This window comes from Xyrauchen texanus, chromosome 28 (genome assembly GCF_025860055.1).
Source record: "Xyrauchen texanus isolate HMW12.3.18 chromosome 28, RBS_HiC_50CHRs, whole genome shotgun sequence".
Classification (NCBI taxonomy): domain Eukaryota; kingdom Metazoa; phylum Chordata; class Actinopteri; order Cypriniformes; family Catostomidae; genus Xyrauchen; species Xyrauchen texanus.
In genome coordinates this window covers 10,302,067-10,326,430 of record NC_068303.1, presented here as the reverse complement: position 1 = coordinate 10,326,430, position 24,364 = coordinate 10,302,067, and the positions used below count along the sequence as shown (strand labels likewise).

Genomic DNA, 24,364 nt, shown 5'->3' with positions numbered 1-24,364 from the left:
GCATTTCCTCATTGTGTCAAACTTGACTAAAAGTCACATGGTGCTCAGATTTCTAATTTTACATCAGAAGAGAACAGTGATTGTGGTAAGGCGGTCTTTTCCACTACATTACAGAAACCTAAAAAACAAACACCACACACTTTAATGCTTTGATTGATGTGTGTACGGTCAAACTTTAAGCTTTTGTCCTCACATAAGAGGCTTTTTTCCTGGCTACAGCTGAGCCCTGATATGAACCCTGCTGATACATTTACAGCCTAGTGACTGCTCATGGCAGCAACTGCCACAGCATGTGTGGATATGCCGCAGTGAGCACTGATCGCACTTACATAAGACTACAGATGAGATCAGGCAAAGACAGGGAAAAGCCCAAAGGGAAGGCCAGTCTAGCCGATTGTCTGCTGACCAACTTCAATCACATTTCTGCAACTTAGGTCATGGAAAGAGATTGTCTTTTTGACTTATTCTGAAACTAGATTTGTACTTTTTATGAAGAAGATGTGAGCGGAAAAGTGCAAAAGTTGCCACAACAATGCTAGGGTACTGTGTGGTTTCCATCGCATTGCTATGTGGTTGCTAAGTTGTTCTGAGTGGTTGCTAGGGCATTACTATACTATGTGGTTGCTAACATAGATATACATACACAAATGCCCCATTCGGCTGGTTTGGATTCATAAAATGCGGCACCATCTTGAAACAGTCAACAAGGAGATCTGTTTTACTGAAAGTGAATGGAGAAGAAGCCTCAGACCACTGCAATGAATTGACTGACTGGGTGCTAATTTTCAGTATGTTTGCCATGATACATTTGTAGAGGAGTTGTACAAGCTGTTTAAGAAGTGAAGTCAAGATTTTTTGTATCATCTAAAATATTGCACAATATTTATGGAAAATAATCTGATAATCTGAAAGTTTGCTGGAAAAGACAATAGACTTTTAACTGTCAATCTGCATTCCTGTGTTGACGAACAGCAACAATGTATCGCGGCCCAAATAAACAGCTGCTAATAAGGTATCTACGTATAGATATCTATGGTTGCTAAGGTGTTCTGGGTGGATTTAGTGCATTGCTATGTGGTTCCTAGGGTATTCTGGATGGTTTCAGTGTTTGCTGATTTGCCCAAGTTTGGTCCCTAACAATGGCTTAAGTCCCACTTTAAATGTAAGTCTACTGGGGGAGGGAGGAACGTTAAACTAGTTGTAAATCATTAGCCGATTGATATTTTCGGGAAGTGTGAGCAAAATGTAGTTTATTTAAAGTTCAAAGATGAATCAAGTTTGAAATATCAATAGAACACACTGTGTTAAGAAACCTTGGGGAGGCCTGGATACCCTCCTGAACTTTAACACTGATGCCATTTAAGTATTTCCTCTTTCTCAAGGAGCAGCTAAGTCTAGATTTGAAATCTGAATTTAAGCTACTCTGATTATCCCATCACTAATGAATAAACTTGATTCAAATTAGCTGTAAAGCAAAACCTTGACTCTATACCACTAGCTACCTAACCAATGGTCTGACCTCCATGGAACGGTTCCCCATCAGCTTTAAGACACAGTTCTCCGGGCACCACTTCCATCATGTGGTGTTGGGCATTTACTGTAATGGCCGTTACGGCACCTTGGGTATGAGTCGGCGTGCTGATCTCATGGACAGAGCTCTGACCTTTCGTACACTTAGTGAGCTTGTTTTCGACTTTGAAGTCTCGTATCGCCACTACCAGCACACTATGAAGAAGATAAAGATCGGCTTGTATGTGCCCCACAATCCACATGTTTTCCAGCCAATTGAGTGGAACTATCTGGTGGTCAACGCCAGTAAGCAGGGACATGAAGACATGCGCAAAGAGCTGGAAAAGCATGGCCGTGACATGAGGATGAAGGTGAGTCAATAGCTGATCAGTGATCAACACTATAAGGATCACACCTTACAGCAGACTAGTTTGGATCAGCTGTTTTGACTGTAAAATGACATGTTTATCATGTAGCCAGTAAAAAGTAGTTTATGTGCTCCAAGTTTCACAGATGTAGCTTTGACTTGTGTGAGTGACCGCAGTCAGCTGTGACATAGTTTCCATGAACCACATGAGCAGAGAGGGGAAATGTTGCTCTAAATGTGTATAAGGAATGTAGGTTTCTTTTTATAGATGCAGAGGAATTTAGTTCTAATTTTTTTAAATGAAATGTTTAAGCTATAGAAACATTACTAAGATAAAAGTATTTGTTAATTTTCCAATGTTAAAATACTTTGTCCTATCCCAGCTTAATGTATATAGACATACAGTGAAAAAGCAAGATATTTGTAGGTTTACTTCCTCAGAAAATGGAAATAGACTGGCTCTGTGGTGCTTTCAAAGCATTAATCTTTTCATTTGAGCATCTAGTCCAGTCCGACTCAGCAAAATTGGCTCAACCAATAGGGATTGTTTGAGAAAACTTTTTTTGCGATTCTCTGTCATTACACTGGTGGTACAGAAATTACACATAGTAATAATAAAAAAAAAAAGACAATGGTAACATAATTATTTAACAAAATGCCATATCACTTCTGTAAAATCATAATAAATTAAAGGTTTATGCCAGTTCAATACAAATTAAACTTAATTGACAGCCTTACTTCATCAAAAATTGCGAAGCTCCAAAAAGCACATGAAGGCAGCATAAAAGTTATCCATTAGACACCAGTGGTTAAATCAATATCTTCAGAAGTGATATGATAGGTGTCTGTGAGAAAGATATCAATATTTAAGTCAGTTTTACTATAAATCTCCACTTTCACTTTTACATTCACATTCTACTTCTTTTGATTTTGGTGATTCACATTCTTTGTGCATATCGCCACATACTGGGCGGAAAGGAGAATTTATAGTTAAAAAGGACTTTAATATTGATCTGTTTCTCACCCACACCTATCATATCGCTTCAGAAGACATGGATTTAACTACTGGAGTGGATTTCTTTTTAACTATACCTTTACACTTTATGCTGCATTACTTGTATGCTGCATTTATGTGCTTTTTGGAGCTTCAAACTTTTGGTACCCATTCACTTGCATTGTGAGAACCTACGAAGATGAGATATTTTCCTAAAAAACTTTGTTTGTGTTCAGCAGAAGAAAGAAAGTAATTCACATATGGGATGGCATGAGAATGAGTAAATGATGAGAGAATTTTCATTTTGGATGAGCTATCCACTATCCATCACAGATATGTCACACTGAAATGAACAACTGCCATCCTCTAATCCTTCCAGCAGAACATACAGTGATGATCAGCAGTTCCTGCTGGGTTTTATCATAACAGAGCTCAGCATCTGATGATGTAACTTCATCCCTTCTACAAAGATCATATTTACTGACAGCGTGTAGTACTCTTAGCATGGTAAACCCCTCTCAAAGAAGTTACTATAAAGTATAAAGTATAATCATTTTATTCCTATTTTCCAACACATTATGGCAAATTATACACCAATGAACCAAAACATTATGACCACTCACAGATGACATGAATAACATTGATCATCTCCTAACAAGGCCACATGTCAAGGTCTGGGTAAATTAGATGGTAAGTGAACAATCAGTTTTCGTTAACTATACTTTTTAGTAGTGATGGCAACTACCAAGTACATTGAGAAAGCCTGATAGCCAAAACTTTGGTATGAGCCTGCATTTTGAGTTGTACAGTTATATTTATTTTCTCTGGCAAGTACCATTACCACAGTTTTGTTGTAGTAAAATTAACTGTAGTATAGCATTTTGGCTGAGCCATGAGTACCTCTATCTCTATCATAGCCATGTCGAGATGGTTATCACCTCTCATTGCTTCTGCTCATTTGGGAAAAACACAATATCAAGATATTTAGAGTTTTGGAAATCTGTTTACTTGTAGAATAACAAAGTTAATGAACATTATCATCAAGTTAATGAACGTAATGTGGAGCCATTCATGACAATAGCTTCATCTGTACCGCAGATGCTAATGAGAAAGCTGAGAGAATGATTCGAATGCCTATGGTGTGAAAGAGTTCAAGCCATAACTTTTTAATAAACTGCTTCTTTGAATTTGTCGTTGTTTGGCACTGGACCCCTGCCTGTTTGATGATAGGCAATATTCCACAGCTGTTCCTCTCGCCAACTTTCACTGTTTTTCTTTTACCACCTGCAGCAAGATTTCAAGCCCTCGTTCATTGTAATTGCCTTAAAGTCTTGACTTCATTTCCAAACTGATAGGAGTTGAATTATGTTTGGGTAGTTCACATGATATACTGTTTGGGTAATTGACATGTCCTGCTGTGTGACAAGCTAATCCATCTAAAACTGTTTTAAACTGCATTTTGCCAAATCATGCATAATTATTTTGCATGCAGCTTTTAAGACCTCACATAAATTGAGAAACTACATGGAATATTTGTACTTTAAATTATTTAAATTATTTTAACACAGCGTGATCATTTAAAACGAACTAATGTGGGGAAAAAAAGTTGATTAAGAACTGAAAAACCTGTCACAGCACCTAAAATATACACTTTCCCTTTTACATTCATATACATTGGTGGCCAAAATTTTGGAATTCTGTACAGATTTTGCACTTATGGAAAGAAATTGGTACTCTTATTAACCAAAGTGGCATTCAGCTGATCAGTTTATTTTTATTTTATCTCATTATCAAATGTATGAATGATTTAAAGGTTAAAACAAGTGTGTTTTATTGCAGATTCTTAAGTCATCTAGTGCTCAGTCTCCAATCAAAGAACGAACCCGAGGAAAATCTTTATCACCACACCGACGACTCGGCAGCAGTCCCCAAAGACGCCAGCACGTCCACAAAAGAGACAAATCGTAAGTAACAAACAATCTGACTTTAATGGAAATCAAATAAAGAGAAAGAAGCTGTGCAATATATCCACATTTGTGAAAGTCACCTTGGTAGAAAAGTGTATGCCAAGAAAATAAGTGTAAATATAAATGCAATCCTAAGCTATTAGTGGTTTAGTGACTTGTCATAACTTCATTTCTTACAGCAGACAATAGAAGCCTAAAACTTAATTTATTGCAATTCATTCACACCATTTATTTAATGTTGACACAAGTCATCTTTAATTTCTGGTTATTATGCCCTTGGAGTTTAATTAAACAGCTTCTATAAAAGATCCTCTTAAAATTAGTCTTTCAAGGGATGCTTACGTTGACACTTAAGGTTGCTGTACTGTTGGTTTCTAGTAGGCTTACTAACTCAACTGCAGTATCCAGATCATGAGGCATATAATGTGAGCCCCATATATATATAATGTGTCCAACATTGCATCACTGTGCATTTGTATAATGGTGCCTAGACACTAGGAAAGGCTCTAATAGAGCATTGGATGGAGAAGTATTCATAAGATTTATTTAGGCTGCATGGAAAGGCCCTCTGCCTTTGTGTACTGGACCTGCTTCTGGCTGATGTAAACAAACGTTGTTCTACTCTAATCTAGACTCAAGTCTGTAGGTGTCCTAAAGTTGAACTGTTTCATATACTTGCTGCTGGCTTATGAAGCTGTCACTGAACACTGAAAATGACGTATTGTCTGCTCATGTTTCAAGTTCATGCAGAGGTCTTAGCTTGGTGCATTATTTTATGAGCTATGATGGTGACGCTGAAAAGCAGACACTGCAAAACCATTTTATAATCTCCCCTAGCACACGGTTGCCCAATTCTCATGTTACTGAAGCCCAACCCTGTTCCTCCCATCCAGGCAGTTGACTTATGGATTCAATGTTTCTATAGCAGCATGGCACAAGTACTAGTGGAGAAGCACTTTTATTATGCTAAGAGTAGAAGCAGGCCCCAGTCAGAACTGCTGATCACTTAAAAAGTGAAATGTCAGCCTGCTTTTATTTGTGTCAGATAACTTTCCTTTTAGTGGTGCCCCATAGAAATATAGGCAGTGCACTATCTCTACCAGGAACAGCTGTAAAAAGTGGCAAAGTTAGAAGATAGAAAAGCTTACCCTCGTAGAGAAAGAGGACTAAAAGTGATATTTCAACCAAAAATGACAATTCTCTCATCATTTATTCACCCTCATGCCACGCCATGTGTATGAATTTCTTTCTCCTGCTGAATATAAATGAAGATTTTTCAAAGAATATCTCAACTCTGAAGGTCCATACAATGAGGGACAAGTGAATGTGTACCAAAATTGTGAAGCTCCAAAAAGCACATAAAGGCAGCATAAAAGTAACCCATAAGACCCCAGTGGTTAAATCAATATCTTCAGAGGCAATATGATAGGTGTCAATGAGAAAAAGATCAATATATAAGTTGATTTTACTTATTATTTTCACATTCTTTTTTTTTATTTTAGCGATTCACATTCTTCGTGCATATCGCCACCTACTGGGCAGCGAGGAACATTTTTAGGAAAAAAAAGGACTTTAAATTGATCTGTTTCTCATCCACACCTATATTATCACTTCAGAAGACATGAATTTAACCACTGGAGTGGATTACATTTTACTTTACTTTGATACGTATTCATTATTTTATGCTGCCTTTATGTGCTTTATGGAGCTTCAAACTTTTGGTATCCAATCATGTGCATTGTGAGAACCTACAGAGATTAGATATTTTCCTAAAATCTTCATTTCCTAAAATCTTCATTTGTGTTCAGCAGAAGAAAGTCATTCAAATATGGGATGGCATGAGAATGAGTAAGTGACTTCATTTTGGTTAATATTGTTCCAAACCCATAGAATCTTTTTTTATTTCCATGGAGCACAAAATTAGACATTTCAAGCTTTAAAATGGATGCAGAAGCACCAAAAAATTATCATAAAATTTCACAAAATACCAAGTCTTCTGAAGTCATATAATAGTTTTGTGTGTGGACCAGACAGAAATGTCATTATTCAATGAAACTCTTGACATCCACCCTTAGAGTTCATGATGTCCAGTTGTTCAGCTAATTGCTCTTTTGACTTGGATCATTCAATGAATCGTTGATCAAGTTTACAAAACTAGTCTGAATGTTTTGTTCTCGAATTGGATATTGATAATTCACTCATGAACATCTGTGATTAACATCTGTTAACAATTAAAATGTTGGTGTGTTTCTCACTTTAAACTATCACATGACTTCAGAAAACATGCGCACAAGTCACATGAGCCATTTTTGTGCTACGTTTATGTTGTTTTTGCATCCTTTTTGAAGCTTGATTGTTTCAGTCCCCATTCATTGTATTGACATGGAAAAGAGCAACCAGTACTTTTTCAAAATGCCTACTTTTGTGTTCCACATAAAAAAGAAAGTCATAGGGGTTTGGAAAGACATTAGGATGTGTAAATGAAGACAGAATATTAATTTTTGGGTGAACTATTCCTTTAAGGCAAGACATGCAAAGCATTCCTAAGCTGTGGGAAATGGCTTGGTAGGGGCAGATAGGGCTAGTTAGTTTGGAAGAATGGCCTATCAAAGATCTGACACCCTTGTTGCTGTCAGTATAAGCTCCCCTCAAGCATTGCACTGGGTTGGCATTCATTCTAATAGGATGTGAGTCCAGCGCAGCAGCTCTGGAGCAGGGCATCAGACATGTCACACTAAAATAAACCGATGGCCATCCTCTAATACTTCAATCAGAAAATACAGCGATGATCAGCAGTTCCTACTGGGTTTTATCATAACAGTGCACGGCATCTGATGATGTAACTTCATCCCTTACTTCGACAAAGATCATATTTGTGGTGGATATGAATAGAATGGAATGATGATTGAGAGATACACCTCAATGTCTTTAAAAGAACACTGTGATTGGTGTGCCTTACAATGCTTAAATTAATAAATCCATCTAATGCACCACGAAAAGAGAGACTGAACCACACAGTGCATGAAATGGTACCAGAGTCAAGGCTTCAGATCCATAGATCTCCTGCTTACCGATTGGAGCTATTTTTGCTGTGTTCTATAGCACCTTCCTGTCACATGCTCTGAGATGTTAATTAGTCCCACACAGCTGCTGCTGAAACACACCACCCATTTAACGTCAGCATCACCCTCAATTACACACATCCAGAGATAACCCCCCCAAGGACAGTGCATACACCCACTCCGCATCTTTTGGCACATGAATTTATGCTGAAAGTGGAGTCATTGTCGAAAGTTAGAACATTGTTTTCTAAATGATGATTTTGAGGTTGACACTGAGATAAACGCCCCTGCAGAGTGTGACAGCATGTGATTGTCTCTTAAAAGGAAGCTTTACACTTCTTAAAGGAATAGTCCACCTAAAAATAAACATTCTGTCATTCCTCATGTTGTTCCATGTTTTCAGTTTTAGGTGAACTGAACCTTCAAAACAACAAAGATGTATACACAGAATTTTCTTTTTTTTGTTGTTGTTGTTGACTGGTTTGTTTAAGTCGATCGAGACCTGCGTTGTTTCCCGATCCCATTCCCCCTCTCACTACCTACTTACTAGTTTTCAGTCTTTCTTCACTTTCTTATGAATAAAGACATAAAATACTTAAAAGATTACAAAAAATATTACCATCAGAGCCAAACTTTCCACTTCAAAACAGTTCAGTGAACAGGGATTTAGTTGGAACACACAATTTCCCCTCCCTGTCAAAGTGTATTTTCTCCAGTCAGGGCTATTTCTAACATACAGGATGTCTGCTTGTCCACAATCTCACCCCCACCTCCTCTGTTTTCTTTCAGTTGTCCTCAGTTGCCCACATAAAAAGCAGACAAACACATTCAATGCCCCCCCTTGCATATCTTGTTCCACAAGATTTGTTCTCCTCAACTGTTCCACAAAGTGTCACAAAAGGTCATTCCAACCTACTGAAAACATTGTTAACTAGACACCATTACTTAATTTCTAGATCACACTGTACATAGGCAGTGTGGCGGATACAGGTAGCTGATAATAATCATGTTAAGTCTGATAAGCAATATGATGGCCAGTATTATAAATATTAAAGACATATTTCAATAAATATTAAGTGTGTATATGGTGTAAATAGTAAATGTGTATATTTTCCATTTTAGAAACAGAATTCAAACTAAAACTCCCAAGAATTTTTGAATGCAGCTCAATGCATGCTCGAAGTAAAATTAGGCATAAAACCATTATAAAATACAGTAGAAAAGATGGATAACTGTTTAGTACATTTGAAACCTGAATAGAAGGCATCGAATGCTGCGACTGACAAATCAGAATCAAGTATTAAAGATCCATATCATAAGTTGTGATACTATCTGCCTTCAATGTGGACATGTTTATACTGATAATAAAAATAGTATTATACCGCAGGGCTGTTGAATGCTTGATTCTGATTGGCTGAGGTGACATACTATGGTATGCAATCATTTTTCAGTAAACGCACTGCTATCAAGTAATTCCAGGTCTTGACCGCATAACTGTAACCATATCACCTCACCAAATGTTTTCAGTTATTTAGAAGAGTCGTACAGGGTACCACAGCAAAATAACCAAATAAAACATAGACATTGGCTAAGTAAATCGGATAAGAATGAAAAACAATGTCTATAATATCTCAAATGTATTTACACATCTGTGTAAAGTACCCTCACGCTCCAATACACACACACACACACACACACACACACACACACACACACACACAGACACTCGCGGGCAACACAGAGAGCATTGGTGACAATTTAATAAAAAAAGTTTAGAAACTGAAAAACTCTATACAAGAATGGCGACACTTCCACCTCGCTACTGAGAAGTGCAATAGATGCAGGCAAACACACACAAGAACACTCCATCGTTCATCTCTTTCTCTCTCTAGCTCTTGCTCTCTCTTTCTCTCTCTCTCTCTTACACACACACACACACACACACATAATACCTTGTTACTCTAAGTGCTTAAAAGTAGCCCAAGTGAAGCTTTCGAACTAGCAACGAAGGCTTAGGATGTATCAAAGCAAGACACTGAATCTGTAGTGTAAGAAAGTAGTTCTACTCACAAAAGTGTCCTGAGGTGTGGTAACTATGATATAAGTGGAATTTATTGACTCCGGCCTGTTGAATTATTTAAAAATAATGCCCTCCGCTTTGCTTTGTGGCCGCATTACCATCTCGCATGTGCATTATGTTTCAATGATTCAAAGGTCCGCTGTCAGTTATTCCTTACATAATAATAAACACTAGCATTGGCCGATACTGATATGATTACTGATATATCATACACCTATATATTCAACATTTATTACTTCATGAAAAATGAGGCCCTATTCAGAAGAATTGTTTGAATAACTGTCTGTTGTGTAAATGTGTATGATTATTTAATCATTATCATGATATTTCAGTGCTGTACCTTCAAGGATTGGTTATAAAGTTTATATAAAAGTTAGTTGTTTCGACTAGATGTATTACTGATATGGTGGAAGTGGTTTCCAACAATAACAAAGTAATTTATCTTTGTTTGGTAACACTGGGGATTTTACGCCTGAGAAACTGTAATTCTCTGTCCTTTGTTATGGAAGGAGTTGTTGAAGGCAGAGCTGGAACGATGGTACTGTTGTGCGATTGATCATCTGATGGTTTAGAAAATAGCCAGCATCAGTCAAGAGAACATGGAGGCCTATTGATATTTTACAGGAGATGCAGAATAAAAGTGAATGCAAGACTGATCAGAGAGAGTGAGAGAGTGGAAGGGAGAATGTGGTAGTGAAACTTTGAACTGTCAGGGTTTTGCTGGAGGTCTGTGATGGACTGCTTTGTTCTTGAACAGCCCTTGTGTGTGTTTTCAGCAGGGAAGAAGGTGGAGATTGAACTGAGATTGCACCTATGTGAAAGAAAATTCTAATTAGTGATTGAGTGACTTTTGGCAGTTTCAATCGACCAATACCTTTGCATGTGTATAGCACAATTTAAATATCTTTGTGAATAATGAGTACATATTGTATACAATAAGTGTTAATTTAATTGACCTTTGTCTCTATTTTCATCATTACATTTTATGTATATATGAAGTATCAGCAGTATTTTGTGCATCGGACACCCTGCTTTATTTTAACCCTTTCATATTGTATCCTTGGTTCTTCTCTAAAACACATTTAAAGGAAAGTCCACCTCCCCCCAAAAAATAAACATTCTCTCATTATTTACTCACCCTCATGATGTTCTATGAAAAAACAAAGTAGATTTATTTTCTTTACACAGCTCTTGCCATACAATAACAGTTCATAGAGACCACATCTTTCATGCTCCAAAAATGACATAAAAAACACCATTACAGCATCATAAAAGTAGTCCATTACTTATGTGCTATATCCCAAGTTTTTAAATTTGAAATGCAAATGCTTTGTGCTTCAGTGAATAAGGACTGAAATTTTGGCCTGTTCCTCACATAAATCTGTTGTATGACTTCAGAAGTCTTGGAAAATATCACAGTATAGATTTTACTTTAAGTTATCCTTTAACCCCAATGCCTTGTTCATTATTGAATCATATTACAGTTGTTCCCGGTGACCGTAAACATTAAGAGTGTATTTTTTTTTTGCACTCTCGATGTTTGGTAGTCTCACCCCTATGTCTGTGTGTGTTTTTTCTGCATTGTGGCTGTTTTTCAGATTTTATATAATTAATTATGCAAAAAAAAAAAAAATCTGATTTTTCGTGTTTCCCATTTATTTCCTATGGCGGTCATATTTGACCAGGAACAGTACAAGTGTGACGTTTTTTTGTATGTGTTCAGATATGAAATGGATGAAAAGTCCCCAATTCTCATACTCTGAGAACCCAGTCTCAGGAGACCAGTTTTATTAAAGAAACAAAATTGATTTTGGTCAAAAATGACCAACAGTGCATAAGGGTTAATATGTGAACCGAAGGTTGGAGCTATTGGTCGTTATGCAACTATCATCTCTTAATCTTTCTTAATCTCAAAAATGAAAATAAATTAAACATTTTTATTTGCAGGCCAGCAGCTCTGGACAGAAAGCCAGCAGAGCTCAGCACCCTCAGTGACGGCTACCAGATCCGAATCTGAGACACTAAAGAGCTGATCCACCAGCTTTCCCATCCACAACCACTGAAAGGCCATCCCTTCATCCCTCAACTCCACAGATGATATTTTTAAACTATTTAATGCAGATTGTGAACTGTATATTAAACGTATTAACAGTTTTACATTCTTCTGTGTCAGTGGGAGAAGACGTGGGTGCCCTTTTAAGGCAGAAGACACTAAGTTAGGTTAAGGGTCTATTGTGTACCTTAAAGGTACACTTTCTTGTTTTGTTCTTCTGGGGACATTTTTTTTAAATGTCTCCTTAAGGGTACCAAAGTGATGGCTTTGTACCTTTAACCAAACCTTAACCAAAAAAAGCAGCAGCAATTCGTAAATAATTTTAAACAAAGCTTGATAAATTGAGTATTTCTTTTAATTGTCGAACTTTTAAGTCAGAGTGAACCAAAATGACACATTTTGTAATTTACAGTAACTTAGCTAAAGAACATGTTTATACCCCATTTTTTAGAAGACAAAAAGCTTGCGAACTTATTCAAATATAAAAGTAAATGTGTCAAATTTGGAAAAGAAAATATTTTTTTGGACAGATGCCTCACTAGCAATGAGAAGTTGGGTGTGCATGGATTGTGCTTGGCAGAGAGATGTAAACCTTGGTGCCTCGTGCTGTGGTGGTGGCAATTTTGAAGGCTGATTGGCCTTTTCGTCGGAGACGGATGCTTTTTTGCCAGAGGCAAAAAGGGACCAGAACATAAGAGAACTACCTTGTACTTCATGTTTTTATACGTGCACACAATCCCCAGACACTGGAATGTGGATGGAACAGACACTATTTATTGACTAAGGTTTGAGACTAACTTACAAAGAATGGTTAAAAAAAAATCATTACAGTTATAGTTTTTTTGTTTTGTTTGTTTGTTCACCCCTTACAGTATTTAGTGTTTAAAAGTATTTTCCTCTTACTTTGTTTTCTGTAAACCAGTTTTTTTCTTGTGCAATTGATTGACCCGTCCATTGCAAATATTCCTAAAATTCCCACACACTTAATTATTTTGAAAATGTATATCATTTTATGTAATTTCCTACTGCATATTGACACTGATAAGAAACCTTTGGTCACATGTATCAATGAATGCCATTTTTCAATGGATACAATATGCTAAATAATATAAAACATATGGGTACAGATTTTATGATGTTAAAATTCTCATATCCTAGGAGAAATTATTTATCTTAGCTTAATATGCAGTCAACCATTAGTAAGCCATTTGTAGGTTGATTTCACTTTAAAGTGCACTGAGCAACTTGTCGAGCCCGACACAGCAACCTTGGCTCAACCAATGGTATGAGTTTTGGGCAGGAGTATCTGTTTGTACAATGGAAGATGAAGGGATTTTTGGGGAATCTTTATGAAAACTGATTATTTTTGCAGTTCTGTTTGGTGGTGCAGAAATGACACACTTCAGCTTTTAGTTCAACAACATACACAATTCAAGTTAAAATTAGGTTATCAACCTGAAACTTTGCCACCTCATTTGAGAATAAGCTATACACGTACAACGGGTCTATGAATCTGGCCTCCTTGACAGTAGACCTGTCTTTGAATTGCAGCTGTTATATTAAACATATTACAGATTCTTTGTGGGTTGTTTAAGCAGTTGTTCTCTGAACGTCTGTTTTAGCTGGTGCTGTTGACTAAACTACCACGTTATAGCTCATTCTGCCTTGCAATTGGTAACAGCTTTTTATCAAAAGCTATTAAACCACACAAGTGCCAGAGCATTGAATGCTGACAGTAAGTCTTTCTTAAGGCTGAGGGCTTCACCCTCTTGGTCACATGAAGATGAAAGATCTTCATTAGTTTCAATGACATATTGTATGCACCTTGATGAACGGCTCAGATCCTTTGTGGGAGAGAAGCGGTCTGCTGCTCATTTGGTATCTGAAGAACATCAAATTGTTGCAGATTTATTACATTTATAACCTGATGTTTGGTAACTGATCAAATGTGTGTGAAACTTTACAAGATTCTTTGGCTTTCAGGTTTGAAGGAAAATGCAATGATCTCCCCTCAAAGGTGCTAAGGCAAGACACTCATTTGACCCATTTTATAGATATTAAATAACTTTTATTTAAGCATTGGCTTGTTTTATAATTAAAAAGCACATTAAACTGATATTTCTTTAGCACAATGATTGGGGAAGAAATTACAAGATCTTAAATACAGGATAATACCATATTATTTTTAAGCCTTACCACAATATTCATGAAAATATAGATGCTTTTGTGGAATTTTAATATTTCTATGTCTTATGCAGTCTTGACATGTTTGCAAATGCAATCCATTTTGATGAATTACTCAAATACTTTATTATTCAAAATCTGAAAACACTGCAATTTTATTTTTAAAGGGAGGTGTTGTCTTTAGTGATTAGAATGCTAGTGGTGTGAATTTCTCAAGTCTTTTGAGAAGAACTCATTTTAAACTTGGCCTCAGTTTTGTGTTCAAGCTGTTTGTATTATACATGCACTGTTTAAATAAGGACTTTATAAAACTGGATTGACCCTGAACTGTTATTCAGACAGATTTTTTTCTAGGCCTTACAACAACTTGTACCATCTGTACATGTCTTTTCTGTCATAAATGTGTGTTTCTGGGTCACCCGCATTCCCCAATGACAAAGCACTGCTGTAATTTGTATATTATCCTCTGTAGCATGGTTTAATAAAAGTATGTTTTTGTATAAGTTTGTGTTCCACTGTGCTTACCAATAAATGTAAGGAAACAGAACAGACCGAAATGTAAATTTTTTTTAACTATACATCTTACCATTGCAGTCTCTAGGAACGATCCTGATTTCAAACTCGATTGCACTTCCAAGGGCATCATGCACAGAGTGCTATGGCACTAGGAAGTGTAATCAAGCTTGAAATCATGATCGCCAATAAGACTGCAGATCTCAATATTAATGGGGAAAACAGAGTTACATTTTGGTCTGTTCATACCCACAACCAACTGGATCGCTTCAGAAGACATGGATTAAACCACTTTAATTTTATGGATTACTTTTATGCTGCCTATAGGCCTATGTGCTTTTTGGACCCCATTCAGTTGCATTGTATGGACCTGCAGAGCTGAGATATTCTTCTAAAAATCTTTCTTTGTGTTCTGCAGAAAAAAGAAAGTCATACACATCTGGGATGCCTTGAAGGTGAGTAAATGATGAGATAATTTTTGGTTGAACTATTCCTTTAACAGCCCACTCCCGTCTGAATAATCAGTTATGTAGTCAGCTCTCCCTTTATTATGACAAGCTGCTGATCGTGCTAAAGAGAAACTTTGAGATAAATCAGGTGTGATGTAACTATACAAATTGTCCTCTCACAGCCTCACTGTCATTTTGCATGGGTTGAATATTCCCACGTTAATCTTCTGATAAATACAGCGCTGCACGTAGGGATAGTTTCCGAGGATTTACAAAATATGTATCTTTCATTTCTCATCTCTTCTCCGAGAGTAAAAGGATTTAGAACACCCACGATTGTTTCGTGCTCACAAGTTCCAAGGCATTTAGCCTTTGTATTAGCAATGCCCCCTCTTCCCAAAACCCACACTCCAAAGATACCATGAGCTTTATTGAGACCGACATTGTGCAGAAACAGTTGTTAAAAACAACAGCAGCAAAATAGTGCCCTCAACTGACAAACGTTATGGACAGCATGGTACAAAAATAGCATTATGCCTCAATAATTTGCTGCAACTACCACACTATGAGAATGTGCAAATTATTGACTGGCCGAAAGCGTCATTAACCGTGGACACATTGTTGTTAGCCATCTGCAGAGTCTTGCTCTGTCACAGAGACAAGTGATATATCTTACTACACTTATTTCAGTAATATCTCTCAGCGAGTAGGATAATTTTATGAGTTCCTCTCCAAGAAAAAAAAATGCTGTCCTGAACTTTTAATATTTCCACTTTGCGTCAGGCTTAACAACGCCTTTCAGCCGTGACTATATTCACAATATAGCACAACCTCTCACGCCTTATTGCTTAAAAATAATGCAGTATCATTTGTAAAGTGTTGTTTTTACAAATATTAGCATCTGGAAAGGAATTTGAAAGAGCTCTATTTGCAGATAAAATTTATTATTGGAAAATAATTATTTTAAGACTGATTTTACAATCTCACTAAAGGGTATAAGGATGACATTTATAAGGATGGTTCAATCTTGAGGTCACCAGAATAACTGGAAATTTATTTAGAATTATTCTTATTTATTTTTTTGGTGAATAATACATCTGCATTGCAATTGGATCCCATAAAAGTGAGAGCTAAAATATAAATTCTGAAACCTTTACAGTCTATCTTCACATGCTAACACATCAGGTACTTAAGACACTTATGTAAAATCAAGCTTTATCAGATCACATGGGAGAAGGATTCTGTCAAGCTACCTTCTCTAGTCTAAGTGAAGACACCTGATTTTACTAATGAGCTTGTGCATTCACAATTCCAGATTTCTTCAACTTGTGAAAACATTCACTGTATTCTACATATCAGTTGCGCATCAGTTACAGGCTTTGCATTGTAACTATGTTTGACTGTATGGTCCCTGTTAAATAAATAAATAGAAGTGGAGTGCAACATGCAAACTAAAAACAGTTTCTTGAGTGAAATTTGTAGGGTCTTTGCAGCTAAACTTATGAATACAATACTTCTGGTAAATTATCGATTGATAGAGTTACACTGAAATGCATGCATTGTAGCCATCTGATAGTTTTGATTAGCTTGATATACTATGTGTGTGATTCATTACACATACCAAGAAATGAGGATAGATTTATTTTATTTCAAAGATAGTTAATTATGATGATCTTGTATTTTTGCTTCAACATAGACACCCTTTGCTTAGAATACAGCTCTGCACCATTAGACAAATAAAACTTGTATCAACAGCTCATTGAAGATAAAATCATTCATTTTTAAAATGTAAGCAGGCCTAAAACAGAAATCATTCACAACAGAAAAATAAAAAAATATATAAACATCTTCATGCACCGACTTATTTGGTGTAAAAGCTGCCCAATTTTACAATAAAACACCCTAATTTAATTGGGCAGTGTGCATGCCACTGCCCCATAATGCCCAGGCCATTAGGTATCTATGCTCAGAAATTACAGACATGTTTCTAGTGCAAGCTCCACTGCTTGAAGCTTGTCATGCAATCCAAAGACGTGATAATTATTTTCAAGTTCCTAAATGTATGATTTCTTCGCTGGTGTAAAATACACATGAACAGTTTATACAAAACGTCTGTATTCATATTTAACATTCAAAACATTATTGCTCTTCTTGCCACAAATTGACTTGTAGGCATGGTGTGGTACTTGTAAACAATTTAGATCTCTCAGTTATCGTTTCAACGGTGTAGACGGAAGCATGTCAAAAGTGGCAGGTGGTCAGATGAGTTGTGCTGGTTTGGAAGGCCGTTGACTTCCTGGAGTTCAGCTTCACCCACAAGGGCCAACCTGCCGAGCAGCTGCAGACCCCTCTCTGGTGACACGCTACATTCTATGTAAAACAAACAAACAAAACAAACAGTGCCATGGCAACAAGCAACAGAAGAAAAATTGCTGTGGAATGTACTGCACTGCAGCATTAAGGATCACATGCTTACAGGAGCGGCAATGTAACATGTACATTATAGTCTAATGTAATGTTTTTATGGAAAGCACTTATTGAGGATACATTATGCAAATATGTAGTTGCATAAGGTGTCCAAGGACTTGTTTTTTAATCAACATCAAGAATTTAGGTTAAAAAGTTTAGGAATGCATGTGACTGGTCACCATTTCTAGTTTTTCCAAAATGTTTAATTATATTATTGCCTTCACTAGTTCATTTCAAAGTAGTCTCTCAATTCATATATGGTCATAAAAGCTACAGAAATGATAAATATTTATAAAAGTATTGTCAAAATGTTGTTTGAAATGGGACATATCATATGTAGCAATAATTATTTCTTTATTAATTTATTTTAAATTGTTGTGACGATAATACAACATTATGCAACATCAACGTAGAGAATTTCCTAAAATTTTAAAGCCAAAACGTAATGTTGGGTAAAAATTCTGGCTAAATTTACAAATCCAACCTGGCTGAGCAGTCACGTCCCCCAGAGCTGCGGAGTAGAATATGTAGTCGACGGTAATGGCTGTCCGTGAGTGGCAGGTGGTGATCTCAGGTTGACTGCTCTCTTTCAGGTAGTGCGTGTATGCAGAAGTCAGCTTTAAACCATGCTCAATGCTGGGCTTGTTTAAGCTACACAACAGATCATGCAAGAAGAATTACTAATGTTAGCAAATAATTGTTGATACCCTGAGACGTGAAATGCTGCTGAAAGAGTGGGAAACATGAATCGCAGGATGTCAATAGGACACTTCACTTTGAGCTGTCCAATCACTTCACTTTAAATCTGTAGAATATCTATAGAATGTCAAGTACTTTTAAAATGTAGATGGCTGAGGAAAGGGGAAAAAAAACAAAAGGTCTAAAAAATAAAATCACAGAGCAGAGATCACACCATTTATTTCTAAGGGATGGCGTTTGGCATGAATGATGACTCAAACAAAGCACTGAATAGATATGGATTTTCAGCAGTTGGATTTACCCATCTAGTTTTGCTTCAGCTGCCTGCTCCAAATCCCTCACATCAGAATCTGTGAAAGGAATACAAACTATGTTTTAGTTGTATGAAATCTTTGAAACCTTTACAGAATGCTAATACAGCATTGGCTGCTTCTGTTTGAAAAAAACTTGGTGTTGAAATTGATGTCAGTGGGCCTTATTCGTGAAACATAAGCAGAACAAATTTGAGGGTAAATGCATTTTTATGTAAACTGTATCATTGAATTGAACAATTTTTTCATTAGAATAATTTTACTAGTGATTTACACACTAATTTGTTGTGCTCGTGTTTCATGAATATGGCCCAATGTTGCTTTCAAAATGCATGGCAAAAAGTTTATGAAACAGCAATTAATGGCTGTATTGATGTATTCGAGGCATCATTTACTCCAGCAACAAATAGTGCAATAGTGATGATACAATTTTAAATGTATTGTAGAATATCAACAAGCTATTTATTTTCCACAACATTTTTAGCCAAAACAGAAAGACCGCTTTTTGCAAAGGCAAACTGTCTGTAAATGTTCTTAGAAGCCATGTATATACATATGTATATATGTGATAAGGACTGAAACGTGACCTCTGCATGGGCTTTCATACTGGCACTGCTGAGAGATGCCCAGACTTCTGGGCCAAATTGGCACAGTGAGAATACGCTGCCCTCTTGGGTTGTCCTCTTGTCCTGACACCTGCAAAATGACAAAATCAAAGACCTTAAGAGATGTCAAGGAATTAAAAGAGAGGGGGAAAAAACATTGTACATTTAATTTAATACAATATATCCAAATTCTCCAAAATTCTTTACCTTCCCGATAGGCATGCAATCATATTCCAGTCTGCTTTCCTTAATAAAGCGATATAGAGGAGACCAAGGAACAGAATTAAAATCCCCACAGAGCACCACAGGACAAATGCTGCCATCAGGTAACTGGGCCACTCGGCTTATCTCTGCCAGTAGCATACCAAGCTGTGCCAATTTAATGTCCCCACGTCTAGGGTTGTACAGTAAATGTGTGTTAGCGATGCAGATGTTGGTAAGAGAGCTATAGGGGTCTACGGGCCGCAGCAGAAGAACCAGGCCCACGTTGTCACGGTCCATGAGAGGGATTCCACGGCGGAAATACTCCACAGGGTGACAGGACACCAGAGAGAAGCGTTCGCGTTTGAAGACCACAGCACAGCCGTCAGGCTTCACACCTGTCCGCCGTTTGTATTCACAGTGGTAGCCTGTTTAAAGAGCAGAGAAGCAAGAGTGCACAAGGATGATGCCAAAGTGTGGTGAAATTCTTGACTATAAAATATTTAAATTATGTAAAAATACTAAAGGATATACACAACACAAAAACAAATACTGATAAATCGAACCCAATCAATAGTCCTCAGTACCTAAAGATTCTAGAGAAGGTTTGATTTGTTCTTTATAGTGGTCCTCTTGCACCTCCTGCAGGCACATTATCTATGGAGAAAATGTTTTAACAGATATAATCAATGAACTCATCCAATTTTGCCACAAATCAAATCAAAACACTGCCATAAATTCAATCAATGTAATTTCCAAATTAGAGGTGACTAAAAAGGGGTCCTTGTTGAATTGCCAAAATAAAATCACATACGGACATTTGCCAGAATAAGGGGCATTTTCCAGAAAAGTTTTGTATTGATGTCAAGTCATGAACATAGTAACATTAATGGTTCCAGTACATTTAGTTTGGATGCACTGACCTTAGAAGTCCAATATCAAAGAGTTTGAGGCAACACAAATGTCTAGGGCCGAATTCATGAAAAACATTCTTAAAGGAATATTCTGGGTTAAATTCAAGTTAAACTCAATCAACACAGCATTCGTGACACAATACTGATTACCACAAAAATTTGACCTGTCCTGTCTTTTCTTTAAAAAAAAAAAAAAAAAAAAGCAAAAATCTGGGTTTAACATCAGTAAACGTAAAAACGCTCAAAGTTTCAAAAGTATTGCCACAAGACGTAAACAATATGCATGTTAATGCTGGACTATGCACAAATTGTCATTATTGATTGAGTACATAAACAGTCAGTGTTCAAAACAATGTCTTTACCTTACTCTGATTCATTATGGTAAGCTTATAAACATTATTTGTATTTCGAGCTATCGGGTTCGATTTGGCTCGAAATCGCTGGCTTATGACGTTCATCCTTGCGTCATTACATCATATCCGCACACACAGGAAAGAAGGGCCGTCTGTCTCATGTTCTGGCTGGAGAAACGAACTACTCCATTTAACTCAGTTCAGTAACACTCACATAGTTCAGGACAGTATTGTTGCAGTCTAGATGGATGTTTATCTGTTATCCTTTTGGCGAAGTTGTTTAACTTCTATAATGCTTGGATGTGTTTTCTGGTAGGGTTGTTGAAGCTTATATTGCTTGTCATGCTTTTATGAATCGAAAATTACTTGTGTGTTAACCGAACACAATGTATCTACATTGTCCGGTGAAGTTATTGTGGCATGTTCAATATGGATGACTTCTGAAATTTAATTCTTGTAATTGTTATACTGCATATTATTTTTAAGTTTAATAAAGTATATTTTATCCCCATCATTATTGAATCCTCATTTTATGTTTTTAGTTTACGGTGTTGTTATGTGCATTGCATAGACATGCTATTGTAGTAACTGAGGCTTGAAAGTCTAGTATAAAAATAATAAAGTCTTCTACTGAGCCATATCACGAGTTAAACCTCTTAAATTGAACATTGTAGTACAATTCAAAACTGAATAGTAGATAAAACACTTGAATATTCATATTAAGATCTATTGGTGGTGGCTGAGGAGAGTATAATACATGTATAACAATGTATTCTTCCGCAAATTGCTTGCATTTTTATGTTTCAACCACAGATGACGCTAGAGAGCCAAAGTTACGGAGTGCAGCTTTCACATGATTTTATTTGTGAATACTTTTCTGTGTTAAGTTATAGCCAATTTTAAAACTTAGTTGCCTTGACATTGTAATGTCAACAAATCCTAAACGGACTAAAAATTATAATTTAAGCAATGTTACAGCTCAAATAATACATGAGTTTTAACAGAAGAATTAATGTAAGTGGTTTTATGTCACTTTGAATTTTATCAGTAAGAATACAACAATGGATGGTTCACTTACATCAGCACTGTGCTGTTCCAGCTCTTTGATTATGTTAGGAAACCTATGGTGCCAGTCCAGAAAAGGAGGACTACAGTGTCTGTAAAGGTAACCATTATCACAAAGCAGGTCTTGGGAGAGAATATTATAGGACATCACAGAGAAATCAAATGGCCATTTTTGTCTCCACCTTCTTGTAGTTGTCGTATCATTAAAGAGGTGAGAAAGATCCTCCCAATGTCTCGTTAACTCTGTGAATGGACAAAATCTGGTGAATTTATCTTTTTATGTACAAATAAATTAGTAGCAATACCTTATATATCAATATCAAGCATCACCTGGTACTTCCACAGTCCTCTTTGTGCTTGAAGGAAATTTCCCAGGAGGCACTGGAACACCAGTTACATTCCGAAGCCATTCGAACTTTCTCTTGAACTCCTGTTGCCTTTCCAAGACAAATGTTCAGATAACTGTGAAGATCTTTCCCCTGGCGACCTCCCCTCTGCACTCTTCCTTCTCTTCAGTGGTGGCTCCCTATCGGAGCGGTCCATTTGGCCTCCAGAAAGATGAAGACCTCGTCTTAGGAATGTATGTGGCAGTATTCCGCTTTACCTCCAGGAGCTCCAGTTGTAGGGAACCAGAGGCTTATTAAAAGGGTGTCTAACAGTGCTGAAGGAGGGAGAGGGATGCTGCAAGTGCGGTGGTCATGTCCAACATAAATGCCCAGGCTGAAACCAGTGTTCACAATGGCTTACAACAGTCTGAGTTGGCGGAGAACCCACTGTGCTCGGGTAACAGCCAAACATGGGATGACTGCAAGAGTAAAGACAACCTTATTCAATGCATCGCAAAACAAACCTTTATAAACCTTTATTTTAATTTTACTATGGCAACACTAACTACAGTAACCATGTTATTTTGGCAGACGTGTTGAAAAATCATTATAAATAATCTAATAAGGCAAAAATCTATTATTGGGATGGTTCACACAAAAACACCCACCTTCATGTCATACCAGATGTGTAGGACTTTCTTCTGCAGAACACAAATATAGATATTTAGTAGAATATCTCAGCTCTGTAGGTCCATACAATCCAAGTGAATGGTCTCCAGCTCCACAAAGCACATAAAGGCAGCATAAAAGTAATTCAAAAGACTCCAGAGGTTAAATCAATGTCTTCAGAAGTTATATGATGGGTGTGGGTGAGAAACAAATCAATATTAAATCATTTTATTTTATTCTTTACAATAAATATCCACTTTTGCATTCACATTCTTCTTTTCTTTTTTGGCAATTCACATTCTTTGTGCATATTGACACTAACTAGGAATTAATAGTAAAAAAATAAATAAAAAAAGAGACTTGATTTATATTAATATTTATCTGTTTCTTACCCACACCTATCACACCACTTCTAAAGATATGAATTACGTTTATGCTGCCTTTATGTGCTTTTTGGAGCTTCAAAGTTCTGACCACCATTCACGTGCATTGAATGGACCAACAGAGCTGAGATAGTCTTCTACAAATCTTCGTTTGTGTTTAGCAAAAGAAATAAAGTCACATACATCTGGGATGGCATGAAGGCGAGTAAATGCTTAGACAATTTCTACGATTATACTAGTTAGTTTCAAAATGTGTTTAAAGTAACTGTTTTTCATTACAAATACCACAGTTTGTTTTAAAATATTAATATACAAAAAAAATTGGAACACTGAAACAAGCATGACAGCGAGCAGCCATCCAAAGTTTAATCTGTGGATACAGTCGTCTTAAAAATACCATAGTTACACGATTGTAAAAGGCGACTCATTTAAGTTATACAAAGCAGCATATACACTGATATTAACGTTTGGTAATTGTTGTAATATTGTAAGAAATACTGTTACCATGTTAACTGGCACCAACAGACAACAAGCAGCAGTAGCAAATAATAAAGCACAATCCAAAATTGAAAGTTCACTTACTTTGGGGTAATAGCTGTTCTGACATATTTGTCAGAATTGTTTGACATGTGTGTTTCTGGACATTTAACGTCGTCTTATCATAAAACCACTCTTTCAGGAACCATATTTGAGCCGAGTAAAAAACCACATTTACTAAAGCGAAAACGTTTCTGGAAGCACGTCTAGTGTGAATTGTTACATGCTAACATGTTAGCAAAACAAACAGCTGCGATGGCGTTTGAATATGACGTCATGACGGAAAGCACTGTGTTGAACTCAAGCGAAATATTTTGTCATAGCAAATGTATAATGAGCGTCTACTCAAACCATTTTGGTATGTTAAATATTCTCGGCAAGGAATTACATTTTATATAGTATTGGTGCACCGAGTAATTCATTGGCATCTGCGGCGCTGCGACCCCCAGAAAGGTAAGGATATGTCCCATTTAAAAGTATGTTTTTAAACCACTAGAGGTCACTCTTATACTGCATTGTGGAGCAACAGGTCACGCTCCAATTCCTTCACTTGATTTGATATAAACGGCATATAGTTGAATATCTCAGCTCTGTAGGTCCATACAAGGCAAGGTAATGGTGGCCAGAACTTTGAAACAAGAAAAAATAAATAAA

The 24,364-nt window shown here is 36.7% G+C and overlaps 2 protein-coding genes across 4 annotated transcripts in view; one reads left to right on the top strand and one right to left on the bottom strand.

Annotated features, from left to right (window-relative positions):
* Window positions 1-14,692, top strand: part of LOC127622027 (tubulinyl-Tyr carboxypeptidase 2-like) — a 30,679-nt gene extending 15,987 nt beyond the window's left edge. The window contains exons 5-7 of the mRNA XM_052095891.1: window positions 1,499-1,880; window positions 4,710-4,834; window positions 11,927-14,692. Coding sequence (XP_051951851.1) covers window positions 1,499-1,880; window positions 4,710-4,834; window positions 11,927-11,996 — 577 coding nt within the window. The 3' untranslated portion in view covers window positions 11,997-14,692. The remainder of the gene's footprint in view (window positions 1-1,498; window positions 1,881-4,709; window positions 4,835-11,926) is intronic.
* Window positions 14,693-16,783: 2,091 nt separating this feature from the next.
* LOC127621944 (protein angel homolog 2-like) lies at window positions 16,784-24,070 on the bottom strand. Of its 3 annotated transcripts, XM_052095769.1 has the most exons (10): window positions 23,756-24,068; window positions 22,126-22,600; window positions 21,978-22,038; window positions 21,809-21,887; window positions 20,051-20,120; window positions 19,470-19,891; window positions 19,245-19,353; window positions 18,648-18,696; window positions 18,132-18,298; window positions 16,784-17,548 (listed from the first exon to the last, which is right to left on the bottom strand). In XM_052095769.1, exons 5-10 carry the CDS (start codon window positions 20,115-20,117, stop codon window positions 17,397-17,399), a joined length of 966 nt encoding a protein of 321 aa, XP_051951729.1. In that variant the 5' UTR covers window positions 20,118-20,120; window positions 21,809-21,887; window positions 21,978-22,038; window positions 22,126-22,600; window positions 23,756-24,068; the 3' UTR covers window positions 16,784-17,396. The 3 variants fall into 3 exon arrangements, with proteins under 3 accessions (XP_051951729.1, XP_051951728.1, XP_051951730.1); XM_052095768.1 differs by having other exon boundaries at window positions 21,809-22,038; window positions 23,756-24,070; XM_052095770.1 differs by lacking the exon at window positions 21,978-22,038 and having other exon boundaries at window positions 22,101-22,600; window positions 23,756-24,069.
* Between the last annotated feature and the right edge of the window lie 294 nt (window positions 24,071-24,364).